The 20312-nt window shown below is 36.5% G+C and overlaps 2 protein-coding genes and 1 pseudogene across 6 annotated transcripts; 1 reads left to right on the top strand and 2 right to left on the bottom strand.

The window, feature by feature from the left end:
* The first annotated feature begins 5509 nt into the window (after positions 1 to 5509).
* Positions 5510 to 11791, top strand: LOC141815702 (uncharacterized). 5 transcript variants are annotated; one of them, XM_074703652.1, is made up of 8 exons: positions 5510 to 6255; positions 8173 to 8233; positions 8865 to 9014; positions 9097 to 9182; positions 9265 to 9383; positions 9847 to 9930; positions 10414 to 10543; positions 11513 to 11791. In XM_074703652.1, the coding sequence occupies exons 2-7, from the start codon at positions 8227 to 8229 to the stop codon at positions 10511 to 10513; spliced, it is 546 nt and encodes a 181-aa protein (XP_074559753.1). In that variant the 5' UTR covers positions 5510 to 6255; positions 8173 to 8226; the 3' UTR covers positions 10514 to 10543; positions 11513 to 11791. The 5 variants fall into 5 exon arrangements, with proteins under 5 accessions (XP_074559753.1, XP_074559751.1, XP_074559754.1 ...); XM_074703650.1 differs by having other exon boundaries at positions 11525 to 11791; XM_074703653.1 differs by having other exon boundaries at positions 10417 to 10543; positions 11525 to 11791.
* A 1585-nt stretch (positions 11792 to 13376) lies between these two features.
* Positions 13377 to 16384, bottom strand: LOC141815118 (phosphatidylinositol/phosphatidylcholine transfer protein SFH8-like; annotated as a pseudogene).
* A 6-nt stretch (positions 16385 to 16390) lies between these two features.
* Positions 16391 to 17338, bottom strand: LOC141815119 (putative disease resistance protein RGA3). Its single transcript, XM_074703067.1, has one exon. The coding sequence runs from the start codon at positions 17336 to 17338 to the stop codon at positions 16391 to 16393; it is 948 nt and encodes a 315-aa protein (XP_074559168.1).
* Positions 17339 to 20312: the final 2974 nt, after the last annotated feature.

The following is a 20312-nucleotide window of genomic DNA, read 5'->3' on the forward strand; positions in this document are numbered from 1 at the left end:
CTTCTCAGACGTCGGGCAGCAAGTACAACATACAAGAGACCGACATGAAGATTTTGAATTGATCAGTAAGGCTGGATTGACACCCAGCTGAGGAGAATCGAAGGAAGAAGGGAAGGAGGATGAGTTTCTGATTTTCGGTTTCTCAGTTTCTTCGTTTCTGAATTTTGCTTCTGTTTCATTGCTGAATTTTGTTGTTAATCCTGGTTAATCAGTTCTTCGCATCTTAAATTCATTTCTTTTGTTCATCCCTTTTTGTTAGTCAAGTTTGTTTGATTAGTTAGCTGTGATTCTAGCTTGCAAATTCGCTATTCTACCTCTGAAATTTTAGAAATGCATTGTAGCGTGCCAAATGGGATTCATGTATCAGTTTCCATAATTGCTAACCTTAAGCTTTGGTTTTAGCCATTTCTTAGGTGGATTTGGATAGATAAATTGCAAGTTGGGCTTGTTATTTGAAAATCAAATTGTCTCACTAGTTTAGTTTGATTTCCTTTCCTTGGTCCTTATAGCCACATTTCATGTTTCATGTGGAATCCGAGCTTTGCATTAGGGTCTAACAAGCAATAAATTTGAATTGATTCCTTACCATTTGAAGAAATTGAATTTACACCTCACAATTATATGCATGTTTCATGGTTAGATTCATATGGTTGATACTTTGAATTGAATTGCATTGCTAGATTAGGAGTTAAATTCATTTCAATAGCATTCTGATTTCATTAAGTCATTGCATTTTCATTTGCATTTTATTTATTTCCTCTAAAAATCTAAAAACCCCCCCCCCCCCATTTTCATAGAAAACCCAAAAACACGACACGATAAGCTCAATTTAGGCAATTTTCTACTAGTCCTTGGAAAAACACGACTCGAGGCCCCTATACTTCATTTATTTGAATTCATCGTGGGTTTTCGATAAAATTTATAAATTCTAATTTGAAGCCCTATCGTGACACCTAGTTTAGGGCTTTTCAAATTTTGGCGCCGTTGCCGGGGAATAACTAGTAGGAATTGTTTGATTTGAGCTTATGAATAATTTCTTTTCTTGTTACTTGGATCATTGTTGGTTCTAAAATGTATGGAAATTCTTTTTATCAACAACCATCTTATCAACAATCTGAACAACAAAATTTTTATTTGCAGGAGCCATATCAAGGTTTTCCACATGTGGATCAACAATTTCAACCTCAGAACCAAAATTTTCAGAGTGGGCAGTTTCAACAAAATTACAACAATTTTCAGCCCCAATTTCAGTATTCACAGCCTCAATTTCAACAACAATTTCAGCAACCATTTCAAAATTTTGAGGAGCCCATTCAAAGCTTCCAAAATCAGAATTTTCAACAATTTTCAAGCAATTTTCAGCAGCCCCAAAATCAAAATTTTCAAGGAAATAATTTTCAGCAACATTCATGGAATTTTCAAGGGAATTTTCAGCATCAAAATGCTTCTTTTCAAGCCCAAAATCAATGTCAATCATCATTTTCTCAAAGCGGACAGATTTGTAATCAAATTCAGCAGCCCATCTATTTTCAAGATCAGCAAAACTCATACTCAAACCAAGATGAATATGAAAATTCTATTGAGTTTATTCAACAACAACAAAGGCTAGAGGAGATGATGCAATCTCAACAAAGGACTGCTACAACCTTGCAAAATCTTGAGAGGCAACTTGAACAACTTGTAAATAGCATGAACCAAATACAAGCTCAAAGATCAAGCACTCAAGAATCAGAATTTCATGAAGACATTTCAGCAACTCCTTCTCCCACACAAATCAGCCCCGAAATGGATTTTACACTGTCACGGGTTGAGTTTAGTTTGGAGGATGCATTGGTTACTGAGGAAGAAGATATAGAGCCTATTTTGGATTTTAATGTTTGGCTAAAATTGATTTAAGTTAGGCAATGTTGGTGATCTAACATATGTGATTTGAGTATACAGGAAAGTCCAGGTTTGAAGACTTGGCAAGTGGTGAAGTCCCAGAGGCGCGGCCTCTTGGCACATGGAGAAGTCCCGGAGGCGCAGCCTCTTGGCAAGGATGACTTAGCATGACGAAACCGAGAGAAACGTCTCAAGCTAGTGCAAGGATGAGCACGAGGCTTGTGGAAGGCGTTTGAAGGTTTGCGTCAAGGCTAAGGGTTGAGAAAGAGCTGAAAGGGGGAGTTTTCAGCTAGCAGTCGACTGGCCCTGCCAGCAGTCGACTGGGGTTGATCCGAGACACACACAGAAAGATCAGTCGAGTGGAGTCGACTGGGAGCAGTCGACTGGCGATTCCAGCAGTCGACTGCTAGTCGACCGTTTGGCTGACAATTGCGCAAATCTGATTTAATTAATGAGCCATTAATGCTAATTAATGAGCCATTAATGCCATCAGTCGACTGGCCTTATGAGTAGTCGACTGATGCACCGAAAAATCATAAAAGTGGTGTTCGACGTGAAGAACAATACAACTCTGATTCTCTTCTTCTTTGCTGAACATTCACACAGTATTTTTGTGTTCTCTTCCTCTAAACTTCAATCTTCATTATTGTAAGGAAGAGATCAATATTGTGAGGGTTTTCTCCACCTTCGAAGGGTTCTTCGAAAAAAGGATTTTCATAGTGGAATCGTCGGCTGTGTGTGTGGATCCTTGGATTAGTCACCTCGTTGAGGTGGATACCAAGTAAATAATCGGGTTAGCATTTGATCTTTGTATTTTATATTATTACTTTGCTTCCGCTAACAATCTCGCAGAGAAAGATCGAAAAATGCTATTCACCCCCCCTCTAGCGAACACACCGATCCTCAACACTTTTCCTGCCTAGCTTCACTCACCAGGACTTCCTTGTCCAATCTTCCATATCAGGACTTCCACTACCTAGTCTAACTAACTAGGACTTCTCGCTAGTTATCTGGTCATAACCTGACTGGACTTCACTCACATGTAAATATCAAGTCCTGTTTGAATAAATCCTTGATCAAACTGATCAAACCTAAGTGTATTGTCAAATATCGAAACTCTAGGCAAGATCTAGTGCTTCTTACACCAACACAGATCGCTAATTGAAGTTGTTCAAGTTGGAACTCAACTCAAGTCAAACTTGAGGAAGATAATTCCCAATTGAAACTTCAGATTGACAATCTAAAAAGATTGCTGGTGGCAGGGTAACGGAAGATTGCTTCGAAAAAACTTGGATTTTACCTTTTGGAACATTTGGTAAGGAAAATTGTGTTTCGTTTCTAGTAAGTTTGGGTCAGGAAGAATTGGGGGTTTGGTATGAAATCGATATTTTCTTGCATCAATTTTGGGCTTCTATGTTAATTGTGCTAATTCCTAGCGCAATCCTTCACAGTGGGAACACATTATTATCAACACTAATCCGAATACTGTATATACTCATAAATAAAATCTGGCTGAGTAAAAGTGCAGTGCTGATGTATTGATGAGTTTAAAAAGTATAAAAAGGATAGAAAAAGTTATTTTTAGCAATTATATTTCTCTGAGCTTATCCTTATGCAAGTTTTTGCTTGATGTGAACAGTCGCAAATCAGATTGACTGCATGACACCTACATTACTTATGGAGTACACCAAAGAGAAGCAGAGAAAGAGATGCTCACATGATCATTCATTTGCTTTGAAGGAAAAATCACATAAATTTGTCTTAATGATGACTAGTGGTTAGCCTCATATGTTATCCAAAGGCATGGTAAACATAGGAAGTAATCTAATGATGGATAGTTTGATTATGTGTTAGCCCTAGGACTTGGATAATCACTGAACCAATAGTAGTTATTGTCGTTTGATTACTCTCTTCTTATTCATGTTGGTGAATGTGAGATATTTATATGTAAGCTTTAATATCTACAATATGGTCATCAAGACTCCCTCTCAAGCATACTTAAAAATATTATAAACCTTATCTTGCAACAAGTTATTCAGTTTGAGGATCTCTTGTAAAAATAGTTAGTAAATCTCCTAACAGTTTGAACTGAAAATTGAGATGATGATCTCCATGAATTATACTTATTATATTTGAGAGATGTCTTAATATAATTATCTTATAGTTGTATTATTTATTGGATAAATAGAAATTTACTATTTAATTGTACATTCTTTATATGTTTGATTGTATCTTAAATTCATTTACTAAATGTTCGCAATACGATTCATAGCATGAGAGAATTTGTGATTGGATCACAACTAGTGAGCATCTTTACATGTGCAATTATAAATGTATTGAAATTATCCCTAGTCGATGAATTGATAAACACAAGCGCCATCAATTTTGTTGAGACTAACATGTTTTAAACTTTTGAGTTTACCAAATGGTTGTTCCCACGGGTGAAAGACATTAGATGTTGAGAGTTATACGTGGATACTAATTAAAGATAACTAGTTCATTGGAGTGACCTGCTATGAGACTTTATATGACTCTATGCATATAAATATATGTCAATGAAGATCTCAATGCAACTTAAGTGTGAATTTCCTTTGACTTGTGGTATTCAAATCATCTTGGTCATGAAGACTTATACTTTGACATCTTAAACAAAGATCTCCAAGGATGTGTGGACTTAGATGATTGAGTATAAGTTGAAGTGTTCGAAGGTGTTTAGATAGCCTATAGAGAATTTATAACTCTTTGAAAAAGGAGATGTATATCCTACGGTTGTTTGTTAGGATTGTTACTTAAGTCTTTGACCAAAGCATTGCATGTCAAGAGTATGATACTTTTGGACATATGTATAAGTAACTTAAATTCACATGACAACGAAATAGACGAGCTAGGTATGATGTAGTCAACCTAGTGGAGACTGACACATAGACCATATCCTAAACTAAATGGGTATAAGATGGTGAAAGGAACAAGACATGTCTCATTATAGTTGCTGAAGGATTCAGAAATAATTCTGAAATCAATTGTTGATTTTTGATCAATTGGAGGTCATGAGGTACTACTAGATATCACTCATGGCCGTTTCATAATTAATAGTTAATTATAGACGACTAATATAACCGAGAACCTATTAAGTCACACACACTATAAGTTTTTCCGAAAGATTTAAAACGAATTTGATACTTAAATTCTTAGAACGAGAGAAATAAAATCTGATTATATTGGACTGGACGAAGGACAAAGATAATGTAACTCATCTTATGAAGATGAAATAAACCAAATTAGTTTGATTCTGATGGAAGATATTTTGACATATCGGAAGCGATGATGAATTTCATCTTACGAAGACGAAATGAATTAAATTGATTTGATTCAAATTTGAGGTATTTTAGTTATCGAATCAAATAATTTGACTTTGAATTAAATTGAACTAATTTATTTTAATAGATTTTGAATTGAATTCAAATCTAATAAAATATTTTATAAATATAATATCGAACCAAATAAATGATTGATATTAAATTCTAATAATTAGTATTAATTATTACCATCAAAATCTTACCACTTTTAAACTCGATTTGTTATCGGTTTGCTATAAACCAGTAAACCCTAGAAAAACCCGAGGAAAGCACCCGGTTTGGCTTTCTCCCGTTTTCTCCCGATCGAGCGCCGCGAGGGAGAAAAATATCGCAATCTTCCTCCTCCAAAAATCGCGATTTCTTTTCTCCAAATCGCGCTCTGCCTCCTTCCTCTTCCGGTAGCTAGGTTTCTCCCGAGGGCCTTCCCCAAGATCGCTTTCTCCCAAGCATCTGTCGACGTTGGACGCCGGCAGCTCGATTTCTCCCGAGCTCACGGCTGGTTGCTGAGCTCTCGTTGCTGACCGCCCGGGCAGAGGGAAGCCCAGCTGACGTTGGACGCCGGCAGCCTTGTTGTTCACCGTGGACAGCAGCTGTCGGAGAAGAAACCACCGCCGGAGCTCTTGTGAAGGGCTGCCGCCGGCCACCGTGAAGATTGGTCGCTGGAAATCGTTTCCAGCCATCTGGAGAGGCCTTCCAGCTGCTGCCGCCGGCCACTGGAGCATTCTCTATTGTTGGAAATCGTTTCCAGCCGCCGGAGGCTGTGTTGGCTGCCGTGTGTCGCTGTCGGAAGTTGGTGTCGCTGCCAGAAGCTTGTGAGTTCATCCCATTTTGGCTGAAAAGGGTTTCCGGCCAGTTGCCGTTCACTTCGGTCAAGAGTGGACGCAGCTGCCTCTGCTCGCCGTACCGTTGCAAGGCCCCTCGAAGAATAGAGAGGGGGAGAGGCGGAGGAAGAGATAGAGAGGGGAGGCACTCGGTTTCCAGGGTTTCAGTTGGGGCGTGGCGTCGTCCTTCAAACTAGGTTTCCGATTTATGTTCTTTTCTATTGCCTGCTCTGTTGATTTGGATTTGTGTTTCAAGGGTGCATCTTGCTGGGATTTTGCGCCATTGAGTGTTTATAATTGGATAAACAACCTCTCCTTTTGGATTTAGAGACACTGGCATGTTGGATTCTGATGCTCTTCATTTTTTAGAGTTTCTTCTGTGTTATTTGCATCTAGGTTAGATTCTGGTGGCAGGGTAACGGAAGGTAGCTTCGAAAAAACTTGGATTTTACCTTCTGGAACATTTGGTAAGGAAAACTGTGTTTACGTTTCTAGTAAGTTTGGGTCCGGAAGAATTGGGGGTTTGGTGTGAAATCGATATTTTCTTGCATCAATTTTGGGGTTTCTATGTTAATTGCTAATTCCTAGCGCAATCCTTCACAGTGTGAATGCATTATTGTCAGCACTAATCTGAATACTGTATATACCCCTAAACAAAATCTGGTTGAGTCAAAGTGCAGTGCTGATGTATTAATGAGTTCAGAAAGTATAAAAAGGATAGAAAATTTATTTTTAGCAATTATATTGCTCTTAGGTTATCCTTATGCAAGTTTTTGCACGATGCGAACAGTTGCAAATCGGATTGACTGCATGACACCTACGTTACTTATGGAGTACACCAAAGAGAAGCTGAGAAAGGGATGCTTACAGGATCTTTCATTTGCTTTGAAGGAAAAATCACATAAATTTGTCTTAATAACGACAAGTAGTTAGCCTCATACATTATCCGAAGGCATGGTAAACATAGGAAGTAATCTAATGATGGATAGTTTGATTATGTGTTAGGCCTAAGACTTGGATAATCACTGAACCAATAGCAGTTATTGTCATTTGATTACTCTCTTATTCATGTTGGTGAATGTGAGATATTTATATGTAAGCTTTAATATCTACAATAAGGTCATCAAGACTCCCCCTCAAGCTGACTTAAAAATATTATAAACCCTATCTTGCCACAAGTTATTCAGTTTGGGGATCTCTCATAAATATAGTTAGTAAATCTACTAACAGTTGGAACTAAAACTGAGATGATGATCTCCTTGGATTATACCTTCCTTTGAAAGAACTTCGCACATATTTTAGGATTTTAGATTCTCGGTAGAATTTTTTTCCATTCATATAGTTGGAGTCTTACAAACCTTATTATTTGTGTAATATATATGCATTTTGAGTTTTATTTTGCACAATGGTATTCATGGAAGTAATTATTATGTGTACCTATTGGGATTTGTATCTTGTTGCATAGTTGATTCGAACATAGTAGCAGCCAAAGAGTTTGCCATGTGGTCATTATAGGAGCCATGCCAAGCTAATCATCATAGACGTCCACTTGTGTCATTATAGGTTGGCATTGGTTTTTCTTTCAAATTTTGGTATTTTGCAGTCTTTTGTGAATCTTATAAATTAATAGACACCGTTTTAAATTTGTGATGTTTATTCCCTCTTCTGGTATAAGTTGTTTATTTCTCTTTCTTTGCGGTAGGTACTCAAATGCCCTATGCTCACTTTGCTGGCATGCATGTATATTATATTTTCTATGTATTGCTTCATAAAATTGATGCTATTTGTTCGCCTTGAAGTTGGATTTGCATATGTGCAAGAAAAATAACTAACTCTTGTGAATAAAAATCTTTATTCTCAATATGCTTTCATCTTTAGAAACATCCACCCAAATCTAAAGAAGGATAAACTGTAGGCAGGATCAGCTGAGTTCTTAACAGATCTTTCGTTTGATTTTGGAATTTCTGTTTCTATTATCAATTTGATTTTCTTAATTTCTTAATCAGGAATATACTTTGCTTTTTTAAAATAAAGGAAGGACAAAAGGGGGATTTCTTTTAACATGGTTTTTACCATGGCAAAATCTTTTATATTGAACATTGTTTTTATGTCAGCTTCTGCAGCTATCAGTGACCCAAAGGAAGAGAGCACATACCAATTGAGGAACCATGGATGGTATGGAAATATTTTAATAATTATTTTTGATTGCTTTTTCTTCCATTAAAAAAAATAGAAATTGTTATGACTAGATTATATAAGTGGGATGTCTACAAAAGAGCAGACCACATTTTTTTCGATTAGCTTTTATTCAAAAGGAACTTTTTAGGACTAGCTATTTTTTTTCAAGGATACGGCACAAAGTTTATTTATTTATTGTTATGTTGTTGGCACTATGTTGAAAAAACAAAATTAAGAAAAAATAAAATTAAAAAATGCTAGTTGTCATCATGTGTTATGTAGTTTATCATTTCGTCAATGTCACTTAGGGTGAAACTACCAAAAAGTGTAATCTTTGTGATTCCAACGACTAACATTTTTGTTTATTGAATATATATACAATCAATTTGCTCTTCTTTGACACGTGTAGCTAAAGAAGTGATCTTTTTATTTGTGAATCAGCTTTACTAACCTGAACATTCTGTCATACTATTTTCTTGCTGTCATCAACAAACGAGCAACTAATTCATAACTTTGCTTACTAGATTACTATAGATGTTGAAATCTATGGATTTAACAGTGTAAGTGTTGCTGTGAAAGAATAATTCTAATATATGAATTTAATGTGCTCTTGTTTTTACCTTTTCAGTTGATTCACAGCCGACAATGGAGGAAACTATCATTGTTGGTGATGACCTTATGATGGGCCCACCATCACCTATCATTCCTCCAGAGATTGCATCTCATGTCCTGGAAGGTGTGGACTTATGTGATCAAGTACTGCGGAACTTTTTCTTATGTAAGTGATAGTGTATATTATTACACTAATGGTGTGACTTTGCCCTTTATCTGAATGTTGAATAAAGTACAAACTTATTCAGTAATTGGTGCAGGCTTGCAAATCAATGATGTTGAGCCATTTTGTCAAGATGAGATCATCTTGTATCAAGAGTGTGCTGCAAAGAGAGTAAGCCATTGTGTTATAATGAAGTTGAGTTGGTTCTCTCAAGTTACAATATAACTTATATGTTAACCTGAAATGTGAACAGGATAAGGAGCTAAGACATAAACTTTTTGATAGTGAACATAAGCTGGGTTTGTCTATGCCCTTGGGAGATGCAAAGGAACGAGCTGCTAATCTTGAAGCAGAAATTAAAACTCTAGAAAGGTATGATTTGAGCATGGCATCACTCTTTGTCCGATCTTTCCTATTGTTTACAAAGTTATAGAGTCCCTGTGCATTTTAATGTAATATTATGTGACATCACTTTGATTAAATAGCCAGAAGAAAACAACTAATGGTTTGACCAAAATGGTGGATCAGTTCCATGCCTACTAGTTGTTTATTTACTGAATGTTTTGAATTGAATCATACATAAGTGAAAGAGAAAACAAGGTATGCATCTGTACTTTATTAGAGACTTGTTTATCTAGGAAAATGTTTTTTTTCCCTGAGAATGAGCTATAGTGATTTAATAGATGGAACTCTGGCACAGTGGCACGACCTCTTTGATCTTTTTGCTTGACATTTATTAAATTATCCAAGTCAAATAATATTTCTAATAATCATCATTATGCTTTAACTGCAAAACCTTCTGATGGCCATTTATGAAGTTTCTTATGTTATTTAGGCATATGATTCTTGCAAGTGGAGTTGAAGGAATGGAAGGATTCCGCCAACGTTGGAGTTTGCATGGACGTATTGAGGATACCAAGTATTCCTATTTTCCCTGATCTGAAGACCATCTTTCTTATGATATGTTCCAAAGATGTTATTTTCATATATGTAAATTTCTGAAGTATATATATATATATATATGTGTGTGCGCGCGCGCGTGCGCCGCATGCATGTGCACTTACCATTCTGTTTTTATCATTTTATATCATGTCTGCATACTTTAAGTCTTAAAGAACCAAGAGTTCATGTTGATAGATAATTGGGTTCATATTACATTTCTAATTTCACTTATATTTCAATGATGCCTTTTCTAAAACTCCCATTGGTTCGAATTTGATAGTTTCCTAAAAGTTTGATGTAAACTATACAACATGATATTGACAGTTCTAGCTTGTGAAATATGATATTTCACTAGTTTTTATTTTTCAACTTGAAAAATTGTGTATCAGAAGATAACTTTATTAATTCTATATCTGTTCATTTATCTTGATTCTCTCTCTCTCTCTCTCTTTCTGCACAGAAGAAGAATGGAATCTTTGAAAGAGGGGATCACAAAGAGTAAATCAGAAAATATTCAAGAACCTAAAGTAGACCCAGCTAAGAAGAAATGGTTCTTTTGAAAGATATTTTGTGTTCTCCAGTAACCTCTTGTAAGTTGACCCTCAAGTACATTTTTATCTCCCTTTTACCTTCTCGAACTGGAATATATTACCTAATAATTGCCGGCAAGTGATGATATTAAGCATTCCAATACTTCACTGTGATTACCCATAATCTGCAACATCTTTAACTAAAGATAAGTTGCATAGACAAGAAAGCACAAAAGTTGTAATCATTACTTTGGTTTTTAGAGTCCAACTTATTGTTCTTTAGTACGTGGCCTGCTGATAACATTAACAACCTTGGCCAGTGACAAACTTTGTTTGGACCTCACTTTAGCTATTTCCTTGATTTTCTCCATTCAACCCATAAACTCACACAAAGCCTTATAACCCAGAGCTCCACTACCTTTGTTCCTTAATCCAAATCCTCTAACTTCATCAGGGAACTAGGTTTTTCACAATAAACCTGCTCTCGACTGAATCATAGACAGCTCTGGTGAGTAGCACTTGTCATATACCCATTTCACCCAACTTGATCTAAACTCTACCCAGCCATAATTAAATTAAATTCCAGCCAATTTGAAATCACTATCGTCATCAACAATAGAAATCAAGCTAGACTTCAATATCTAATAGACTATTGTAATCTGTTGTAACTTCACTGCAGCAGATACATTTCAGGGTTAGCCAGTAAGGTTAAGGTAGCTAGATGCCCCAGGCTCAAAATCTTAGTAGAATCTCATCTTATGCAATGGCTCAAATCGTGTAGAAGTTGCGGTGATGCTCATCTATTTATATATGTTTCATATCGAAAGACAAGCAACTTCTTGCATCTTGACTTGCTACTTTTTCTTCGCATGGATTGAGTTTTTTCTAGACATGAACTCTAGAATCTGTATCAATGTCTATTTTGTGCCATGAGCAATAGTTTCATGCCGTAGTTTGCTACTTTGCTCTCATAGATATGCTCTATTCATCAACTTCTTTGATTTTAATAGAACTTCAACTGCTGACAAGATTTTGATTCAGGTGTCAATCTTATTGGAATCGTATCGAATGGCTTCAGGACATGGGGTTTACTCCCTTCGGTCGTCAATTCGAGTAAAGTATGCGACTACTAATATGGATGCATTACTGGAATTTAATCGTGTTGAACTTTGATCCCACAATCTTTATGCTTATTTCTCCCCCTTGGAACAAGATTGTAGTTGATTTTGACTAACTTAAACTGAGATCTATATTATTTAGATTTATTGTATATTTTTGGAGAAATATACATCTCAATTTGTTGTTTTACTCGTCTTCGAATACTTTCGCATATAACCTCTTGAAAATTCATTAATTGATTCAGTTGCAAATTCTATTTAACCGGTTAGGATTCAAATAGTAAAATAGATAATGCAGATATATTGTCCAATCTTTTCCTGGTGTCGTAATCCTAGTGTTAGACTGAGTCCACTTTATGGGTCAAATTATGAATTTGATATTTTCAAAATTGTATACTTTCATTTGTCATACTAATTTATTTTGTATGGATTCATTCTAAGTTGTTCAATAATTTGACCCATAAAGTGATTGATTATATTTAGAGATCTATTTTTTTGGCTAAGCAAAAGATGATCAAACAAGAATTGAGAAATCTCTCTACATTGTAAACTCAATTGCCTACTATTTCACACTTATAGGCACAATTTACATATAATTTTGAGTTTAATCACCTTTCTAACTTCGGTGTGGTATTGGAACTAGAATTATTTGTAAAACTAACAAAGTATTTTGCAAATGAAAGACAACTAATTAATGGCTAGAAAAAAAAATCATCCATAGTGAAACTCTAAACATCAGGAGTTGTACTGCAGGTTCAAGGGATCCATGTTCGCTCTTGGGGTATAATTGAGTTGGTTATGATAAGACAAACTTATTGAAGTGGACAAGGATTGAATCTCGACGAAGTCGAGATAATGTCCTCTCCTGTCGTGATCAATTGTAGCTTTCTGATTTACCTTCTTATAGATAATCATGAGGTCGTTAGGGTGGTGGATTGTACCTTCACTACAACAAAAATTGTATGTTGGGGCGCTCAAAAAGTGCCTCAATAGATTTATGTTGTGACACTTTGATTTGTTGAGGCGTTAGGATAAAACGTCGTACAAGCGGGTGTCACAACAAATACTAGTGCCCCAACAAATATTTGTTGAGGCGTTACTAAATGTTCCTTGAAGTGTTTTTGAGGCACGAAAAAATGCCTCATCTGCTATATGTTGAGGCATTTTATTGTGCATTTTAAAGTTCATTTTAAGGCATCCAAAAGTGTCTCATCTGCTATATGTTGAGACGTTTTATTTTGTCTCATAAATTTCATTTTGAGGCACAAAACAATGCCTCACCTGCCATATATTGAGGCAATTTATTGTGCCTCTTAAATTACATGTTGAGGCACAAAATAGTGCCTCATATATAATATGTTGAGGCGTTTTATTATGCCTCTTAAATTACATTTTGAGGCACAAAACAGTGCCTCATCTATCATATGTTGAGGCATTTTATTATGCCTCTTATTAATTTTTTTCTTTTGAGGCATGAAAAAGTGTCTCATCTGTTATATGTTGAGGCGTTTTATTATGCCTTTTAAATTTCATTTTGAGGCATGAAAAAGTGTCTCATCTGCTATATGTTGAGGCATGACAAACGTAACTATATCAACTCGATTAAGAATTATGTAATTTCAAAAGTTATACACACATTAACATACTTTACAGGGTGTTTAGTTTAGAACAAGTTGGAGAGCATTTGCTCAAATATCGACCAATCGGTGTAGTTATGATATCTATGAACAAGTAGAATCAGCAAGTCAGTCTCAGTTTCCATGAACAGCCGCTCTTCAGATGAGTGTTTGTTGTCTCTTGAGCTTTGCTGCCTCGGTGAATCTTACTAGCTTTTGCTCCTACAAGAACAAGATAGAACATAAATTATGATTAAAATTCTTGAATTTTCACAGCTAGAAACTCAATATTTATTTTCAAATAATCGAGACCCATGGTTCGTTCTTGTGGTAAGAAACTCACATGCAGCGGATCCCCAATATTTCTGTTCAGTTGTGTCCATTCAAGATGCAAGCTACTCTTATTTTTCTCTGAGGGCATTTCAGAAGGTTTTGCTTGAAGAACATTCACCTTTTCTTCTAACTCTTCTAGCTTCCTTACAAGACCAGAAAGGAGGTGAGCCTCTGTGAACGCAGGAGCAGGTGAGGGAGGTCGGAATTCCTCTTTTGGCATAGAATCCATAGAAAACATAGGATTGTCTGGATGCATTTGAGAGCATTCATTTTGGAGCCTCTTCGATACATGGCTGGTGGCTGAACAAATTAGTGCAAAGAGATATGTGATGAGGGTCATTACATATCGAGTCATTTGAGCTTTAACTCCTTCAGCAGACCTATGGATCTCAGAGATGGAGCTTTGTCCTGCAATAAAAAAATAAAACATCAACACTACACGACACCAATTGTAATAGAAAACAATCATAGTTTTCTACTATTTAGTTTATTTTAATTCTTCTAAAAATTTGCTTGAGAGTATCAAGATTAAATATAACTTGTGATTCTGTGGTGCATTTTAATTAGATGGTAGGGCTGTAAATGGACAAAATGTCTGTGGAGAAACTTGATATCAAGCAATAAGAACTTATTTATATTGTCAATATAAAAAGAATAAAATAACCAATTTTGAACACAAGCACTATATAGGCTTGTTAATGCTCATCGACAAAGCTCATGAATAAATGTCCTTAAGGCTCAATTCATTTTTTATATCTCAAAAAATTTGTAGGTTAAAATTATCTGTGACAAATAAAAATGAGAACATAAAATAGATTTTATTTATTGGACCAATGCTGTATCTAAATTATAAGGACAACCTTTATCTCTAGATGAGATGATCTATAACCTTTTCAATGCACAAACTTAATCAGTTTTTTAAGCTCATTATGATAAATAAAGGAGCTTGGGCATAGGTCAAGCTCAGCTCTCAAGCTTGTTTATAGCCCTATTAGATGATCTGCAGTTTATGGAATCTGAAAATTTTTTGGGGCCCTTCAAGCCTGGTGATGGGTAAATCAATTTATTCTGAAACAGTTTGCCAATCACTAGAATCATAAACTTTAAAGTGAATAGTTTAAGCCTTGTTGCAAAAAAGTAGTTTAGGCATGAGCATTGCTTCAGTGCCGTGGTTGACATCCTCCCTATTGATTTTGGATCTGAGATTTGACAACTATTATTTGCATCAAACCTCTACGCATTTATGCATGTTTCCAAAAAAAGTAGGCTAAGCCTCATAAATTAAAACAAAATGCTGTTGCGAGACATAGTTAAATCACATTCCAATTAGATGCTAGCAAAATATAATAATTGTCTCAGCAGCTAAGTATTACCGGTAATGCAAAGTATGAATGAAAAAGGAAGCAAGAGCTGAGTTGATTATGCTTTTAGGAAAGTAAGATGGTATATATCATCATGAAAACATTTAAATTTCATTTGAATGAAATCATTTTTATAATTGCCAAGCCATGTTAATGATGGGGAGTAGCTACATGGATTTTTTTAACAAGTTATTATCGAAATTGGAAATTAAATTATTTCTGATAGAAACATTTTTACCTTTAGGTCCATCTAGTCTTCTGCTAGAAACTTGTTTCTTAGGTCCACCAATTACAACCTTGTCTACCATGGGAACATATTCATCATACCCTTGAAAGACGGACGAGGAACTAGCTGCCTTCATCAGTTTTGCCTGCCAAATAGAAAGAGAAAAGATATTGATGTTAGTAACTTCTATCAGATTATGAAGTGGCAAATAGTAGAGAGACTTTTTGTACAAAACTATAATGAAATATATGAAAACTCACCATTGGATATGGTGGCTTAGCATAAGCAATAATCTTTCCTTCACCATTGGAAACAGCAACTATTTGCCTGGCGCCGTGTGCTTCACCACTAAGGACCATCTGCATAAAAACAAAAACCAATTGACAAACATTACAAGAAGGGGGAAAAAATTCAACAAATGAGATTTGGACAGAAACCTTCAGTATATTGGGGTCCTTCCAAGGACCTTTTTCATATTTTAGGCACCCTCCTTGCTCTGGACAGGTACAAGAACCACCAAGGAACTCTGGCAGCTCACTGGAAATTGATCAGATATGATCAAAAGATTAATGTCAAAGCATCCATCACATTAATGTTGAAAATTTCTGTAAAAAAATAATAGGCAAAGCACACACCTTGGCTCAATTATCTCCAATAGCTTATTCTGGTACTTTGTCCCAAGAACCTGGTGGAAATTTGAAAAATAATCTCAACATGCATCTGCTCATGTCTAAGTCTCATCAGTGTTGGCATGAAACTTACATGAATTTTTGAAGTAGTCTTGGGGTCCAGAAATGATTTTATGGTGTTCCATAGCAACCTAAATCCAGGGCCAGCATTGACAATAAACATCCGGTGCAAGGTCTACAGACATTGTTTTTACCAATACCCAGCCCAATATTCTAACACATAAAAAATTCACCCGCTGAAACAAGATGCTTCTGTATACCTCAGGGTAGTTGTCATTGTCAATCTTCTGTAATTTCTGAATTAGTTCTCTAGCAGTTTTGCTGAAGTTCTTCAAACCCTATAAATCAGGTAATAATAGAAAGTAACTAATTAGTCCAGTGTCTGTTCTATACAAAGAAAATGAATAATTTCAACATGCGGAAGAGTCTGGGATGATACCATACCACTCCATGAACATCAAGAATAGTCGTACTTGAATCAATGTGCTTTTTTGCAGCAAGTGAACAAGCTGGGAATTTAATTAAAAAGCTCCTTTCAAACTCCTTCACATGGTATCTTACATATCAACAAGAATCACATATCCACAATTGTCGGAGCATGTGTACGTGTTGCAATTGCCCGCATAAATTCACAATCTTGCCACAAATCTGAATGTGGAACTCATGCAGTGAATTCAGGATTTGTACAAGTATTTCTAGCTGCAGTATATTGCTGTTATGATTTTTAAAATAGAGATATCGAAGAGCGCTGAGCCGTCCCACTGCTTCTAATGGGAAGGATGCCAAATTGTCACATTTCTCGATGGTCAACGACTGAACCATTGTTAGGAGCTGCATTTCATCCCAAGGAAGAAATTGGAGTTCATCGCAGCGTATAATTTCCAATTCCATCAAAGATGTGAGATTTCTTAAGCAGCCAGTTGGAAGAGATGTCATGCCATTCAGACCGATCAGTGATAGATGAGAAAGAGAAGTCATTCTTCCAACGCCTGAGAGTAAGCTCTCACTGCAGTCATGTAGCTTAAGAAGTTCAATTCTTGGAAGCCTTGGCATGTTTTTCAGTTTTGGACAATCGCAAATCTCCAGTCTCTTCAGTAAAGGGAACAACTCATCGACATCTGACCATTCCTCTAAATTAGTCATCTGTCTCAACTTGAGTTCAACCAAATTTGGTAACTGTGACTCCATAAACCATGTTGGAAATTGTCGGCTTCCATAATCGGATATCTCCAACTTCTTTAAACTCGTGTTGGGGCAAAGATCATCCAGCATGCTCTTGTCATAAGTGTCTGATTTATTAAAGAATAAGGATAATTCATAAAAATCTTTATTCTTCAGAATTTTTCTTCCACCACAAGAATAATTCCTATAATTTTCAGAAAATCTAATTTCCATTTCTCCATGAAGCTTCAAATCTTCAAGTTCTGTAATTGAACATGAGCCAGTTTTATTCCCAGCAACAAAGCAAGATAAACTTCGAAGACTAGTCAATTGTGATAACCCAGGGGGCATGTGAGTCAATTTACAGAACTGACAATTGTGTATCCAAACAATTCCATAAACTCCACTAGAATCAATAAGAAGTTTACCTTCAAGATCAATCCCAATTAAGCCCTCAATCAAGCCTCTGTTCAGCCCGAACCTTTCCTTAATCAACCGAAACCTATAAAACAGTAACCACCTCCAATAACAACATACTAAGCAAGAATCTAATCCAATGAAACAAACTCCTACAAGATCTAACCAACATCAACTTACCTCTAGATCTGATCAAAGCCTAATCAAGCCAAACTCTTCTTCATTGGCAGTGGACGGCGAAGGCGCGGCGGTGGAGGGCGCAGCAGCGTCTGGCCGCGAAGGGCAGGTGAGGGCGACGGCTGTTCGCACTCGAGGGGTGAAGGAAGGCGAGGGCTCGGCGGCGTCGCGGATGGTGGCGTGCGGCTGACCTCTTCTCTGTGCGTCGGGCGGCGGAGAGGGAGGTGCGGCGGCGTCGAGCTAGGCGTGCGGCTAGGGAGCAGTAGGACGGCAGCGTCGGCGTCCCGCGTCCCGCGGCGGCGACCTAAGTGTGGCGACAGGGCATTGGGGTGGAGGAAATGCGAGGAATGGGAGGGGAGGAAGCAGCAGCTCGAAGAAGAAGAGGAGAGGCGGCGGTGTCGGCGTCGGGTAGAAGAGGAAGGTGCGAAGGGGAGCTTCGGTGCGGTGCGGTGCGGCGCGGAAGAAAGGTTTGTGTTTTAACGAGGGGTGAACAGTAACCTAATCGGTTTAACCCTAATCGGTGCCCATCAAACCAAGTTTTAAGTGCAATTTTCATGATTTTATTACAAAAATACCATTCAAATTTTAAGTGCCTCAAAAATTACATTTTGATGCATTTTAACTAAAATGCCTCATTAGATAGTGTCATTTAAAATCATTTTTCTTGTAGTGACATAAGTTCTTAGAAGACTAATACAATATTTTTAGGGGAAAATATAGATAGTGAACCTATAATATTTTTACATTATTTATTTTATTTCATATCCGTGAGATAATTCTAGGAACTGTATTTTTTTTCAAAGGTCAACATAAAATATTACATTCTCTTAAAAAAAAAAAGATTGATATTGATTTTAAAAGATAAACATCACCTTGATGATGTTACCAAGGTGATTATCGTGACATGGCGAAAAATTAATTAATTTATTTTTAGTTATTTAATTTTTATTTTTAAATTTTATTCCATTTCTCTCTCTTATATTAACTATTAAAAAGGGGGGAAATAAAAATATATATCTACAATTGTGTGTGCGGGGCGTCCGTATCATTTTCAACCGATGCACACTCAGTCGCAGGAGTTGCACGCATAAGAAGGCGCACAATATATAATATCCGTATATAGTATTTTGATATCCTATGCAACTTCTCGTGCATGACATCCATCTGCAACTGAATGCATGGAGTGTTCGAATCATTTCCGAACAACCTGATTTATTCAGATGCGCACTCGATCGTGGAAGTTGCACGTACAAGAAAACATGTAACATATAATTTATTGTATATAGTGTTTTGATGTCATGTTGACTTCCCGTTCATGATATTCATTCATGACTGAGTGTGTGAGGTGTCCGGATCGATTTCAAACACCCCAACTTGCTCGATCGTGCACTCAATTATGAATTGCACTAGTGTGTGTATATATATTATGAAATATTAATAATTAAATTTGTATGCTATTTGTAGTAGTTAATAGAGTATAATTCGGCCACCCCAGGGATTGAGTCCATGAGACTGACTGAGATTTATCATTTTTTTAATAGAGTATAATTATATAATAATTATGATTTTACAGTTACTTTACTTACAATATCATCATAAATAAAAAAATGATAGTTTTAGAAAGTAAAGTGTCGTAGAAAATTCATGAATCGTTCTATTTATGTAACCAAATTAACAAGCATGATTTTAGAATAGGATCTTAGTTTTGTCAAAACATTCATAGCATACAACAATTAAAGTAACAATTGTGAAATTCTATAAACCAAAGCTGAATCCAAAGATGTCATCCCCTAGACAAGAAGATATAGGGGATGAGATTTCCCATTGGAGTTACAATAGTGATTTCTTTAGTAAGAGGTAAATTGAAAAGTTGTAGTTAGGGTATTATTAGGGTGACAATTGTAATATATTTTATTTGATTTTATCGAGATTCGAATCTTTGTCCTCTTCTGCAATTCTATTCCATCGTAATCAACTCAGTTATGATCCGGGGGTTGACAATTGCAATAGCTTCTGCAAAAAAGGTGGAATCCACCACTTTAGCGGCTCCACACGGTCAGTCCCATGATCATCTGTGAGGAAATAAATCGAGAAACTGTAGTTGATCACGACGCAGGAGGGTATTACTTGACTTCGCTAGGATTCAAACTCTTGCCTTCTTTTGCAACTCTGCTGCGTCGTAACCAACTCAGCTATGCCCCGGGGGCGACAATTGCAATATCTTCTGTAAAAGATGGAATCCGCCACCTTAGCAGTCCCACACTGTCGTAACCAACTCAGCTATGTCCCGGAGGCGACAATTGCAATATTTCTGTAAAAGGTGGAATTCGCCACCTTAGCGGCCCCACACGGTCGGTCCCATGACCATCTGTGAGAAAATAAATCGAGAAACTGCAATTGGTCACGACGTAGAAGGGTATTGCCTGCTTCGTCAGGATTTGAACCCTTGTCCTATTCTACAACTCTGCTGCATCGTAATCAACTCAGCTATGTCCCGGGAGCGCAATATCAATACTTAGTAAATTGGAGTAATTTGGATCAAAATTAGTGAGGAGATAAAAATGAGATATAACACACTGTTTGTTATTTTTTAAAATGGGGCATAAAAGTATTATAATAAAAATAAAGGGCTTCTTAACAATATATTTAGCGCATCTTCCACCACTGTTGCCGACAAAACACTGCAATGTTTGTTCCCGAGACGGCACCACGACAGCATTCATCAAAGCAG

The sequence above is a fragment of the Curcuma longa genome, chromosome 21 (genome assembly GCF_044706935.1).
Source record: "Curcuma longa cultivar G26 ecotype Majalengka, Jawa Barat chromosome 21, ITB_CL_G26_1.1, whole genome shotgun sequence".
Classification (NCBI taxonomy): Eukaryota; Viridiplantae; Streptophyta; class Magnoliopsida; order Zingiberales; family Zingiberaceae; genus Curcuma; species Curcuma longa.

What these genes read in the sequence shown, in the direction of transcription:
- LOC141815119 (XM_074703067.1), bottom strand. Translation starts at nt 17,338, where the DNA reads ATGCCCCCTGGGTTATCACAATTGACTAGTCTTCGAAGTTTATCTTGC.
- LOC141815702 (XM_074703652.1), top strand. An exon ending in AAGAGTGTGCTGCAAAGAGA is followed by an intron (nt 9,183 to 9,264) that starts GTAAGCCATTGT and finishes AAATGTGAACAG; the next exon opens with GATAAGGAGCTAAGACATAA. An exon ending in GAAATTAAAACTCTAGAAAG is followed by an intron (nt 9,384 to 9,846) that starts GTATGATTTGAG and finishes TATGTTATTTAG; the next exon opens with GCATATGATTCTTGCAAGTG.